Source organism: Bison bison, unplaced genomic scaffold (assembly GCF_000754665.1).
Source record: "Bison bison bison isolate TAMUID 2011002044 unplaced genomic scaffold, Bison_UMD1.0 scf7180017864201, whole genome shotgun sequence".
Taxonomy (NCBI): Eukaryota; Metazoa; Chordata; class Mammalia; order Artiodactyla; family Bovidae; genus Bison; species Bison bison.
The window spans coordinates 1735043-1747861 of NW_011494773.1; the positions used below are offsets into that span (position 1 = coordinate 1735043).

The following is a 12819-nucleotide window of genomic DNA, read 5'->3' on the forward strand; positions in this document are numbered from 1 at the left end:
CCGAGCTACCCGAGACCTTGGGGCGCATGCTCGGCGGCCCCTCGCTTCTACCCAGATCAAAACCTAAGTCCTGACGTCTTGGGTCCGGCCCCTCACTTTTACCGAGACCCAAACCAAAGTCCTGACGTCTTGGGTCCGGCCCCTCACTTTTACCGAGACCCAAACCAAAGTCCTGACGTGTTGGGTCCGGCCCCTCGCTTCTACCCTGACCAAAACCGAAGTCCTGACGTGTTGGGTCCGGCCCCTCGCTTTTACCAAGACCAAAACTGAAGTTCTGACGTGTTGGGGGCCGGACCCTCTCTTCTACCCAGACTAAAACCGAAGTTCTGACGTTTTAGGGTCCCACTGGGCCCGAATCGTCGCCGAGTCGGAGAGTCGCCGGCGCGAAGTTTCCTGACCCGGAAGGAGGGGCCGCCCGCAGCGCGAGATGCAACTAGGGAAGGTCTGTGCCGCGTATCTGAGGCGAGGGGCCGCTGCTTAGAAACACTGAGACAACCCTGGGGCCGGGGTCAAAGGTGACGTTCGGCCCCGCCCACAGCTCCCACAAAGACTCCCAGCAGGCCGTGCGCCGCTCGGACTCGGCTCTGCGCCTGCGCGTTGCACTGGTTGGGGGGTTGGAGCGGGGATTGGGCCCGAGGCACGGAACTCGAGGTTGCGCAGGTTGTTTTAGTCGTACCCTCCGTGCTGGTCTCGCCAGCCCCCAGCTCGACCCGCTGGGGCTTCCTAGCACCGTCTCTCGTCTCCCTGTTCTGCACACTGGCCTGCGTACTTTTTCCCGGCGGTCAGCCCTACAGGTTTCAGTTGAGTTCAGTTCAGTTCAGTCCAGTCGTGTCCGACTCTTTGCGAACCCGCGGACTGCAGCACGCCAGGCCTCCCTGTCCATCACCAGCTCCCGGAATTTACTCAAACTCATGTCCATCGAGTCGGTGATGCTATCAAACCATTTCATCGTCTGTCGTCCCCTCCTTTCTCCTCCTGCCCTCACTCTTTCCCAGCATCAGGGTCTTTTCCAAGGAGTCAGCTCTTCGCATCAGGTGGCCAAAGTATTGGAGTTTCAGCTTCAACATCGGGTCTAACAGTTAGCAAATAGCCTTCCAGGGTTGTTTGCATTTTGAGAGAGTGCCAAGGGGAGGTGGTGGCACTTGTGGTCATAACAATCACTTGGAGACTTTACCGGTTTTAATTTGCATTTCCCAGGCCTGTCCCCAAACCGCTATATCAATCTCTTTATTAAAGAGTGAGAACTGCGATTGTAGCTCAAAGGAAGGTGGCAGGAACATCAGGTGGAATATAGCATAGCTTTAATAATAATAGAACTTTCCCTGGTGGCTCAGATGGTAAAGCGTCTGCCTGCAATACAGGAGCCCTGGGTTCAATCCCTGGGTCAGGAAGATCCCCTGGAGAAGGAAATGGCAATCCACTCCAGTATTCTTGCCTGGAAAATCCCATGGTCTGAGGAGCCTGGTGGGCTACTGTCCATGAGGTCGCAGAGAGTCGGACATGACTGAGTGACTTCACTCTTTTAACTTTTAAAATTTAGCTCTGCAAATGCAAAAAGGAATATGGAATGGTTTATGCAGGTATCATTGGTAAGAGAGAGACCAGAAACCGCCCTTGGTTATATCTGCTGGTGGCCCATAAGTAGGAAACGTGAGGGCTTAATGGCATTTACAGTGGTTCTGTGCTCACCCTTAGCACAGGTCAAAGGTATAACATTCAGTAACTAGGTAAGGTGTTTCTTCAGAGATTCTAAGCTACTGTTTGCGGCTCTCTAGAGATTCCATTCTGTTTCAGCAGTTGCTGTCTCTGGGCCTCAGGGGCCCCCTCCAGCCTAACCAGGTAAGGAAAGGGAGGCACCATGGAGCAGGGTACATCTAATTGTGGCCACCAAACTCTTCCTCCAAGGATGTCGGCCGCCTATCACTTGCCCTCTGTGCCAGAACTATCTTCACTTTCCCCATGAAAGTTGCCTTCAGGATAGACTAAAACTCTCAGGCTCAGGAACTAATTTAGGAGGACTGGGTTCCCACTTGTGTCCTTACCTGCATGGAAAGTGGAGTTGGTATTTCAAGGATGATGAAAGCAGGGTCAGGTAGTGAAAGGTTGTTGCTGAACTATACAAAGATGCTGGGATTCTTGGCCTCCAGAGGAGAAGAATTCAATCCGGGGCCAGAGACGAGGCTTGATTGCTCAGAGCTTTTGTGTAATAAAGTTTTATTAAAGTATAAAAGAGATAGAGAAAGCTTCTGACGTAGACATCAGAAGAGGGTAGAAAGAGTACCCGCTTGCTAGTGTTAGCAATGGAGTTATATACTTTCCAATGAGTTTTTGAGTCGGGAGTCAGCGTTTTTCCAAGATATACATCATCCTTCCAAGTAAGGTCATAAAGCAGAGTAACACCTTTAAAAGCTCTAATATATTTTTCTGGGTCCTCTAAATAGTCTCCCAGATCCTCCTTGATTCTTTGTATTTCTTAATAAGAAAAAGGCTTATTAACTCTCATAGACTGATTATTTCTCCCGGTGGGTGCTTCATGAAGAGGCAACAGCTTGTGTGGCTGTTCCTCAGTCTCTCTGGCTGCTCTGTGCATGTGATCCCAGGGATAGATTGGAGAAACTTGCTTTTCTTTATCTCTTTGTCTCCTGTCCTCCATCTCATCTAATAAAGTAGGAGGACAGGAGGGACCTGAAGGAGTCACACCCAAATCTATACCCTTAGGACACAAGTCTGGCATATTTCACAGAGAGAAAAAAGGGCAACACATATGCTATTTGTACCCATTTTCCTTGTTTTCTACAGAACCAGTCTAATGGTAAAACAGTATTATACTTAAGAGACCCTCCAACTGGCCACTGTTTGCCATCCTCTAATGGATACCATGACCATGCAGTATCACATAGGAGGACCAGGTGTAAATTCTTTAAGCCCTGGGCATCAAATCTATCCATTTTTCAGGATATAGTTCAAAGGACTGAAGCTGGAATAGTTAGCGCCCATCTGTAAGAGAGAAAAAAAGTGACCAGCGCCATCTTTCTACTGGAGGCATCCCTCCTTGCTCTAGATGGGGGTATAGACAGATTTTACACCGAAGCTTTTCTTTCCTGGTCGGACTTAATCTGTCACTTAACCGACAAAGGTGCCGTACTCGTCCCTCTCGGTTCTACCACCGAGACGGGGTGGGGATGTACCAGGGATAGACCTGATGGCATCCCTAACATCCGGCTCTTCACCATTACCTCTGATGCCACCTGGGGTGCAATCAGAGTAACCTTCTGGAATGCCTCCCAGGCTAAGATCGCTGGGGGCACCGTTCATCACCTGAGTGCCTGTGCACGACCCTGAGTATATTCCTGACCACAATAAGACCGATAACGAACATAAAACTGAGATGTTCCTTCCAAGCATCACCATACCAGTATAAGAGCCTCCTAAGCGTCACCACACCAGTATAAGAGTCTCCTCTGGTCCACTAAGACCCAGCGTTACCAAAGGAAAAAAAAACCCATTGTAGTTCCAATCTCAGTAACCTTTAACCTCAGAGATGCTCTTGTAGCTAGAGCTCCATCTAACTTCCAAACTTTCGATTCCTAGTGAGGCTAGGCGCTTCCTGACTACCAATCCAAGTTTGGAATCTAAGTAACAATACACAGTAACAGCATAGCTCATAAGTCCCTTGAAAGTCTATGATGCGACAGATTAGGTTAGTACTCCTAATTTCCAAGGAGTTATGAAATGGTCAAAGAGACCGAAAGTTTGACTGAGAAAGAGTTCGGTCCACATGCTTTGTCCATTTCTGGTTGGTCACCGAAGGAGACATTGGATGCCTCTTGGCATTGGCAGGTTGGTATAAACCCCCGACAGGTTTCTGCCATAAGCCGTATGAGGTCACTGTGGAACCGCAGAGCAGGGCTCCTCACTTGCTTCACACAGGGCATTTCATTCATTCACACAAGCACAGCGTAGAGTTAGTAAAGTACAGCAGAAAACGTGTTCACTAGGAGAACAAAGAACTAGAGCTCCAAGCATCCTTACCTTGTTCTGAAGAATCCTGGATGAGCCCCCAAGATGAAAGGTTGTTGCTGAACCACGCAAAGATGCTGGGATTCTTGGCCTCCAGAGGAGAATTCAATCTAGGGCCAGAGACGAGGCTTGATCGCTCAGAGCTTTTGTGTAATAAAGTTTTATTAAAGTATAAAGGAGATAGAGAAAGCTTCTGACATAGACATCAGAAGGGGGTAGAAAGAGTACCCTCTTGCTATGGAGTAATGCAATGAGTTATATACTCTCTAAGGCAATGGAGTTATATACTCTCCAGTGAATCCAAAGAATGTCTGGAGGTTGTAAAGACCAGACCTACTCCCATAATTTACATTTTAAGATAACAGGATTAGCAGAAGTTTTAATCCAGAGACTGTCCTCAGGCAAGGTACATTATTGTTATATAATCCTTGTAAAAAGTTCCCTGGTGACAGTAAAGCGTCTGCCTACAATGCCGGAGACCTGGGTTCAATCCGTGGGTCGGGAAGATCCCCTGGAGAAGGAAATGGCAACCCACTCTAGTATTCTTGCCTGGAAAATCCCATGGACGGAGGAGCCTGGTTGGCTACTGTCCATGGGGTTGCAAAGAGTCGGACTTCACTATCTATCTATCTATCTAATCCTTGTAAAGACCAAACCTACTCCCATAATTTACATTTTAAGATAACAGGATTAGCCAGAAGGTATAATCCAGAGACTGTCCTCTGGCAGGATACATTGTTATATAATCTTAAGGAATATAGAGCAAAAAAAGTTTGTCCTTTCTTCCTCCTTGTGGCCACTCCTCAGCAGTGGCCACAGTGGCCACAGGACTGGAAAAGGTTCATTTTCATTCCAATCCCAAAGAAAGGCAATGCCAAAGAATGCTCAAACTACCACACAATTGCACTCATCTCACATGCTAGTAAGGTAATGCTCAAAATTCTCCAAGCCAGACTTCAGCAATACGTGAACCGTGAACTTACAGATGTTCAAGCTGGTTTTAGAAAAGGCGGGGGAACCAGAGATCAAATTGCCAACATCTGCTGTATCATCAAAAAAGCAAGAGAGTTCCAGAAAAACATCTATTTCTGCTTTATTGACTATACCAAAGCCTTTGACTGTATGGATCACAATAAACTATGGAAAATTATGAAAGAGATGGGAATACCAGACGACCTGATCTGCCTCTTGAGAAATCTATATGCAGGTCAGGAAGCAACAGTTAGAACTGGAACTAGACATGGAACAACAGACTGGTTCCAAATAGGAAAAGGAGTACATCAAGGCTGTGTATTGTCACCCTGCTTATTTAACTCCTATGCAGAGTACATCATGAGAAACGCTGGGCTGGAGGAAGCACAAGGAAGGAATCAAGACTGCCGGGAGAAATATCAATAACCTCAGCTATGCAGATGACACCACCCTTATGGCAGAAAGTGAAGAGGAATCGTTACCTCTTGATGAAAGTGAAAGAGGAGAGTGAAAAAGTTGGCTTAAAGCTCAACATTCAGAAAACGAAGATCATGGCATCATTTCATGGTAAATAGATGGGGAAACAGTGGAGACAGTGTCAGACTTTATTTTTTGGAGCTCCAAAATCACTGCAGATAGTGATTGCAGCCATGAAATTAAAAGATGCTTACTCCTTGGAAGGAAAGTTATGACCAACCTAGATAGCATATTCAAAAGCAGAGACATTACTTTGCCAACAAAGGTCCCTCTAGTCAAGGCTATGGTTTTTCCAGTAGACAGGTATGGATGTGAGAGTTGGACTGTGAAGAAAGCTGAGCGCTGAAGAATTGATGCTTTTGCACTGTGGTGTTGGAGAAGACTCTTGAGAGTCCCTTGGACTGCAAGGAGATCCAACCAGTCCGTTCTAAAGGAGATCAGCCCTGGGTGTTCTTTGGAAGGACTGATGCTGAAGCTGAAACTCCAATACTTTGGGCACCTCATGCGAAGAGTTGACTCGTTGGAAAAGACTGATGCTGGGAGGGATGGGGGGCAGGAGGAGAAGGGGATGACAGAGGATGAGATGGCTGGATGGCATCACTGACTCGATGGACGTGAGTTTGAGTGAACTCTGGGAGTTGGTGATGGACAGGGAGGCCTGGCGTGCTGCAATTCATGGGATCACAAAGAGTCAGACACCGCTGAGCAACTGAACTGAACTTCTTCCTCCTTGAGAATTCCAGACCCCTCTCTCCTTGGGGACCCCTAGACTTCTTATCGACCTCCCTAGGAAATGACTCAGTAGCAAGCAGCTTGGTGACCTGGTGCCTGCAGAAGCAGAAAGAAACTTGGGTGAAGTGTCTATAGAGAGATGGTAGACGGGTAATCTGAGAAATTCTGTTGAGTTCTCCCTCATCCATACGGCTACATATATGTCTGCTGGAAGATTCATGAGTGCTAATTACTGGTAATTCTGTCCTGGGTTCTGCTTTGAAATGCTGGGTACCTGGAAGCACCAGAGAAACTAACTTTGAGTCCCAAAAGTTTAGAGGTGATGTCTCACATGCTATTGCCTTCAGGGGCTTTAAAGCAACAAAAACGAGGGACAGGACCATGGCAGATCTGAGAGGGCGTGCTTTCTCTAAAGGGGGTTATTAATGGTCTCTGGTCAGTGTTGCTACGCAGAAAACAGTCCAGTATCGCCAGACTTTTTTTTTTTTTTTTTTTAGGAAAAACAGGCAACAGGATTTATATATAAAACAATATGATTTTTAATGTTAGCAACTAATTGAAAGGTTTTTAAATACAGTATAGACCAAACAGAACACTGTGGGCTGCCAGCTTGTGACCTCAGCTTTGGAGTCAATGGGCATATTCCCTAGCTGTTTTAATGAGATCACTTGAGAGCATGGAGGACTGGTAGCTGGAATGTTGAAAGAGATGGGCACCAAAGCTCAGAAAATTAGATTTCCCAATATCTCTGCCACTGTCAGAAGGTATTAAGCTGTCATTTTAGAGCAACCCTTCGTTTCACAGATGAGGGAGCTGAAGACTAGAGAAGGCAGGGCTCTGTGCCCAGTCACGCAGAGCTAGTTCCTGCCCTGGGACCAGACCCCAGGTATGCCAGCTCCCAGCCCACTGCACCACGTGAACTACTACCTCAAAACTACGCCTCCTGTCTGCCCGGGACCCCAGACCCGGCTCCACCAGAAGCAGAAAAGGCTTCCCACAAGTTCAAGAGGCCTTCTGACCAGACTCAAAGTTCCCCTGATGCCTGTTTAGCCCAGCTTCCCATTGGCTGGTAGTAGGATCCACCCCTTTAGAGTTACTCCCCCTGCCCTGCAGCTCTATGAGAGTGGATGTTCCCTGAGAGGCCAGGGGTCACCACAGCAGCATGGCTGAATCGAGCAAGGTAAGGAAAGCATTTGCAGACTGGCTTCCCCTGTGGGGAGTCCCTGGGACCTCAGGGACGCATGACAGCACAGTTGGAGTCACCACACGACCCCCAAGGCTTCTATCCCAGATAGCTCTGAGTCTGGTCTGAATTTTCCTGATGCAGGCCTAAGGAAGGAGGCCTGGCTTGCTGGGAGCCTCCTGGCTGGGAGTTGCCTCCCCTCCAGTGGACTTCTGGGGCTGAGAACCCACCAAGCATGGGTTAACGTGCCTCCTCTTCCTCTCTCCTCAGCCCATCCTGTATTCCTATTTCCGAAGCTCCTGCTCATGGAGAGTTCGAATCGGTAAGAGCTGTGCCTCCACTGATAGCCAGGGTGGGGTAGGGTGGAGGGAAGTGTGGGTGAAAAGCTGGGTTCAGGGTACCACCCCCAGCAGATCTCCTGGAGCCCTCAGCCTTGAAGGCATGTCTACCTTGCAAAGCCAACAAGAGGAAGGAAGGGGCTGTCTTTCCTCTTGGACCCGCCACCTCTCCCACACTGCTCTCCAAAGCCCCGTAGCAACCATGCTTCAGGCAACCTCAGAGAACTCAGAGGTCCTTGGTAACTGGCAGGGAACAGCTGGCATTCCTCACTTCTTATCTTATTTGATCTGGCAAATTAAACAGAACTGGCCAGTGTCAACCCCAGAGGCCTCAGGGAAGGAGAAACCGCGGCCCCTCTGGTTCAGTCCTCATCTGACCCTTCTCTCGCTCAGCTTCACTCAGCCCTTGGCCAAGCTCAGAGTCATAGGCTCTTGCCGAGAGAGAATGGTGCTGAGTGCTTTTGTGTCCATGACTCCATTTAAACCTGAACAACCCTAGGAGGGAGTTATTACTGGTGTCACCATTGTACTGGTGGGGAAACTGGGGCACAGGGAGATTGCCCAAGGGTACTTGCCCAAGGTCACGTAGCCAGTAAGGGGCGGAGCTGGAATTTGACCCAGCTAGTCTGGTTCCAGAGTCCATGTTCTTTCCTACCCTGCGCTGCCTGTCAGCTGGGGAAACGGGCACAGAGGCTCATGAAGTTACCTGCCCAAGGCCATGAGGCTAGCGGGTGAATGTGATGGCATTTGAACCCCGGCAGCCTGCTACCAGGAGCCCGGTCCTGACTACGAAGCCATCCTCCATGACCCCCTCTTCCCACAGGCCCCTGGTATTTGCTAGATTCGGTGGGCAAGAGCACCGGGCTGCCGGAGGACACGTTCCTCGAAGAAGACGCCCTCCTCCGGCCCACAGCCTCCGCCCTGGCTGGGCCAGACCAGCAGCGTGGGCGCTGTCTCTGCGAGCCCGGTGTGCCTTGGCCTCCGGCCCGGCCCGACCACGCTCACCCTCCAGGGTGGAGCTGACCACAGCTGACAGAGCCCAGTGTTCTCCAGGCTCTGCAGACTGTGACATGTCTCAGCCTCCTCCCCTCATTCCTTTGCCTGATGCCGGTCATCGCTGTATTTTAATGCACAAGTGTGCACACTTTTACAGTCTCCTCCACTGCGATTGACTGTTTTACCCTCACTTTGCCGGGATGGGTGGTGGGGGGTGGGGAAACATCAAAGGAGGAGGAGAGGAAATCCAGCCACTAGGAGTCCCAGCTATGCCTCTCTGAGACCACCAGAGAGTCCCAGCACCCTGCTTGGAATCTGCAGTCAACAACCCGGAGAACAGAGAGAATGGATTAGAAAGGGCTTCCTCTCTAAACAGAACCAGAGTGTCATCAGTCCATGTGGGCCCTGCCTGGTCACTGAGTGCCTTCCCTCAGCCCTCAGATGGCTTTGGCTGGGGGAATGAGTGCGTGTCTCCAACACATCAGCCCTGCTCCCTGCTAGGTGAGGCCCTGCAGGGGGCAGAGATGACGGGGACACTTCCCTGCTGTCCTCCAGGAGCCCACGGTGTGAGCTCCCCAAAGGCCTCCCCTGGGGATACAGTGAGCCCAGGAGGAAGAGAGACAGAGCATCAGGGCCCTGGGGTAGGAGAGCAGATGCCGGTCAAGGGAGATGGGAAGCAGGGCCCAGGACTTCCCCCAGTGGTGCAGAGAAAGAAGACTCCATCTCTCTGGTCACCCTGGGGAATGTGGTCGGAGGCGGTCACCCAACTGCCGTCTCCCGTCTCTCCTAGCTCTGGCCTTGAAAAACATCGACTATGAGACAGTAGCCATCAACCTCACAAAGGATGGGGGCCAGCAGGTAAGGAGGCCGCCCCCAGGCCACGATGTAGGAGGCAGAGGCCTCGGAGAGGGGCCCAGCAGGGGATGCAGACTTCTGCCCATGAGGATGAACCCTGTAGTCCTGTGCCCTGTAGTCCCCACGGCCGGAGGAGGCTGCTGGCTTTCCCTCATGGGACAGGGCAGCAGCCTGTGCAGCAGCTGCCGGGGCCATGGGGAAGCCCAGGTTCCAGGAGCTATACCACAGCACGACTCCAGGAGGGCGGGTGGTGAACCCTGCAGAGGCGTCTTGGTGGCCACATACGAGGTGCAGGGACAAGCACACAGCCAGGCCACTGGGACAAAGCTTGTGTCTCAGCAGCCACTGGGCTTCGGGATTCTGCACGGATTCCCCCAGGTGTCACCCGGGGCCTTGGAGCCAGGGCCTTCCCCAGGGAGGTGGGTGCAGGTGGGCAGTAGGCTGGGGGCTTCCTGCTTGCTCCTCTCTGCTTTAGCTGGCTCAGCCCCGGCCGCCCAGTCCACCAGAGCCTCGTCTCCACAGTTCTCTGAAGAATTCCAGGCCCTGAATCCCATGAAGCAGGTGCCAGCCCTGAAGATTGATGGAATCACCATCGGCCAGTCCGTAAGTGGAAGCTTCTGGAGACCCCGCATGAGTATGGGGCCTGGACAAGACGACCTCATGGACCTTCCTTGCCTGTGTCTACCCAGGGCACCCAGCTCTTAGGAGGGACGCAGGAGGGAGGGAGGTTGCCCGCTTGCTTTGGAAACTGAGGGGAGACTTAAGCATGGGGGGAGCCCAAGCTCAGCAGGACAAGGGCCCAAAATGAGCTTGTCCTCCTGGGGAGCCTCTTGGCTGCACGGGGCTCGAGGGGAGGATGGTAAGAAGGATAAAAAAGGTGGGGTGGTGATTTGGGCTTCCCCGGGTGGCACTAGTAGTAAAGAACCTGCCTGCCAATGCAGGAGACGTAAGAAACCTGGGTTCGATCCCTGGGTCGGGAAGATGCACTGGAGAAGGGAATGGCAACCCACTCCAGTATTCCTGCCTGGAGAATCCCATGGACAGAGGAGCCTGGTGGGCTGCAGTCCGTGGGGCCGCGAAGAGTCGGACGTGACTGAATGACGTAGTGCAGTGGAGGAGTGCAGGAGGAGGAATCGGCCGTCCCCTCTGGTCCCTGTCTCACTGCTCCCCTCTGGACAGCTGGCCATCATCGAGTATCTGGAGGAGACCCGGCCCACGCCGCGACTCCTGCCTCGGGACCCAAAGAAGAGGGCGCAGGTGCGCATGGTGTCCGACCTCATCGCCAGTGGCATCCAGCCCCTGCAGGTGCAGCTCCTGTGTGTGTGCGCTCCCTCCCTCCCCTCGCTCCTGCGAGCCCACCCTTGGCACCCAGCTCGTCAGTGGGTGGGGGCTGGGGGCAGGAGGACAGAGGGGACCCTCAGGGACTTGGCCCTGGATTGTGGGGCAGAGGGAAGAGGGGAGCCAGAAAATACCCATCCCCCGGGGGCCCCCAGCTTTCCAAGGGCACCTCCAGAGGCACCACCTCCCTCTGAGGTGGGAAGGGGCTAGGAGGCAGGGAGAGGTGAGCCACCCAGGTCCTGCCTTGACCCAGAGCAGCCTCCCTTTCACCTGTTCTCTGTCATAGACTGGGATTCGCTTCAGATTTTTTTTTTTAATTGTCACTGGTAGACCAGAAATGGAGAAGGCAATGGCACCCACTCCAGTACTTTTGCCTAGAAAATCCCATGGACGGAGGAGCCTGGTAGGCTGCAGTCCATGGGGTCGCTAGAGTCGGACACGACTGAGCGACTTCACTTTCAGTTTTCACTTTCATGCATTGGAGAAGGAAATGGCAACCCACTCCAGTGTTCTTGCCTGGAGAATCCCAGGGACGGGGGAGCCTGGTGGGCTGCCGTCTATGGGATTGCACAGAGTTGGACACGACTGAAGCGACTTAGCAGCAGCAGCAGTAGCAGAACAGAAAAGTGTTAAAAGAGTTCATCTGTTTTTTAAAAAATTCATCTGTGCTAACTCCTGACTTTGCAAAAAAGAAAATAGCCCAGAAAGATGGAGTGACTTTGCAAATAAGTAAATAGCCCAGGGCTTCCCTTGTGGCTCAGCTGGTAAAGCATCTGCCTGCAATTCAGGAGACCTGAGTTCAATCCCTGGGTTGGGAAGATCCCCTGGAGAAGGGAAAGGCTACTCGCTCCAGTATTCTGGCCTGGAGAATTCCATGGACTGTATAGTCTCAAGGATCCAAAAAAGAAGAAAATAGCCCAGAAAGGTGGAGTGACTCAAGAGTGACAGACCCCGGACTGTGCACCTGTGGCCCCTTGTTGCTTTTTTTTTTAACAAAGGAAGTTAGAGCAGACAGACATCCATCTGGATCTCCTAAAACCTAGTCCTGTGTGCCTCCCCCATCCTGCCCCCTACCCTGTATCAACACCCCCTCTTCACAAGGAACCATGTCATGGAGAAGCACTGGACGCAAGGGAGAGAGGCCTTGGGGTGCACCCCCACCTTCCACGTCTCTGCTGGAGTCAAGGCTTCCAGACTGCAGGGGACTCTGGGGCAGCCTGAGAAGGTGGCCTCCAAGATGGTCACCTCCCTTCCAACCCGGGGCCCAGATGGGAGGAAGGAGCTCGCAGGGTCCAGGGTAGGACAGGTGTACAGTCAAAGGCCGCATGAGAACTGGGCTTGCCTGAGGGGCCTTGGAGGAGTGGGTGGGCTCAGCCTGGCTCCCAGAGCTCACCCCTGATTTTTCCTTGGGGCACACAGAACCTGTCTGTCCTGAAGCAGGTGGGACAGGAGAACCAGCTGACCTGGGCCCAGCAGGCCATCACTTCTGGCTTTAATGGTGAGTCCCCGCTCCTGTGAGCTGCCCCCTGGTGACCTCTCAGAGAAATGGCCCTCACACCCAGGGCCCCGGGCATCTACAGCAACCTCCCAGGCCCTTTGGCCTTGACAGTGGTGGCATGATGGGCAGGGCTGAGGGGGCAGTGGGTTGGGCAGCAACCAAACCTGACCCGAACCCCTGGTGCTTCTGGGACCCTCACGCCCGAGGCCTTTGGAAGATAAGAGGCCCAGCTTCTGCTCCACTGCCCACTGCGGGCAGGAAGCCAAGGCCCGCAACGCGGCGCCCCTCAGCGTGAGAACCACTGCCTTGGCCAGTGGCAGGTCTCGTCCTCTCGGGAGGGAAGAGTAGCTGCAATTGCTGAGGGCAGGCACCCCCACACCCCATCACCCATCTCCAGGCCCGATGGCCGC

General features: G+C 52.3%; 1 protein-coding gene across 2 annotated transcripts in view; it reads left to right on the forward strand.

Moving 5' to 3' along the window:
* The first annotated feature begins 113 nt into the window (after positions 1–113).
* The window catches only part of GSTZ1 (glutathione S-transferase zeta 1), a 15103-nt gene continuing 2397 nt past the window's right edge, over positions 114–12819 (forward strand). Inside the window, exons 1-6 of one of the 2 annotated variants that reach the window (XM_010844385.1) lie at positions 114–442; positions 7655–7706; positions 9509–9576; positions 10096–10176; positions 10753–10878; positions 12331–12409. In XM_010844385.1, coding sequence (XP_010842687.1) covers positions 428–442; positions 7655–7706; positions 9509–9576; positions 10096–10176; positions 10753–10878; positions 12331–12409 — 421 coding nt within the window. In that variant the 5' untranslated portion in view covers positions 114–427. Of the gene's footprint in view, positions 443–7161; positions 7382–7654; positions 7707–9508; positions 9577–10095; positions 10177–10752; positions 10879–12330; positions 12410–12819 lie in introns of those variants that run through there. The other variant, XM_010844383.1, reaches the window with a different exon arrangement.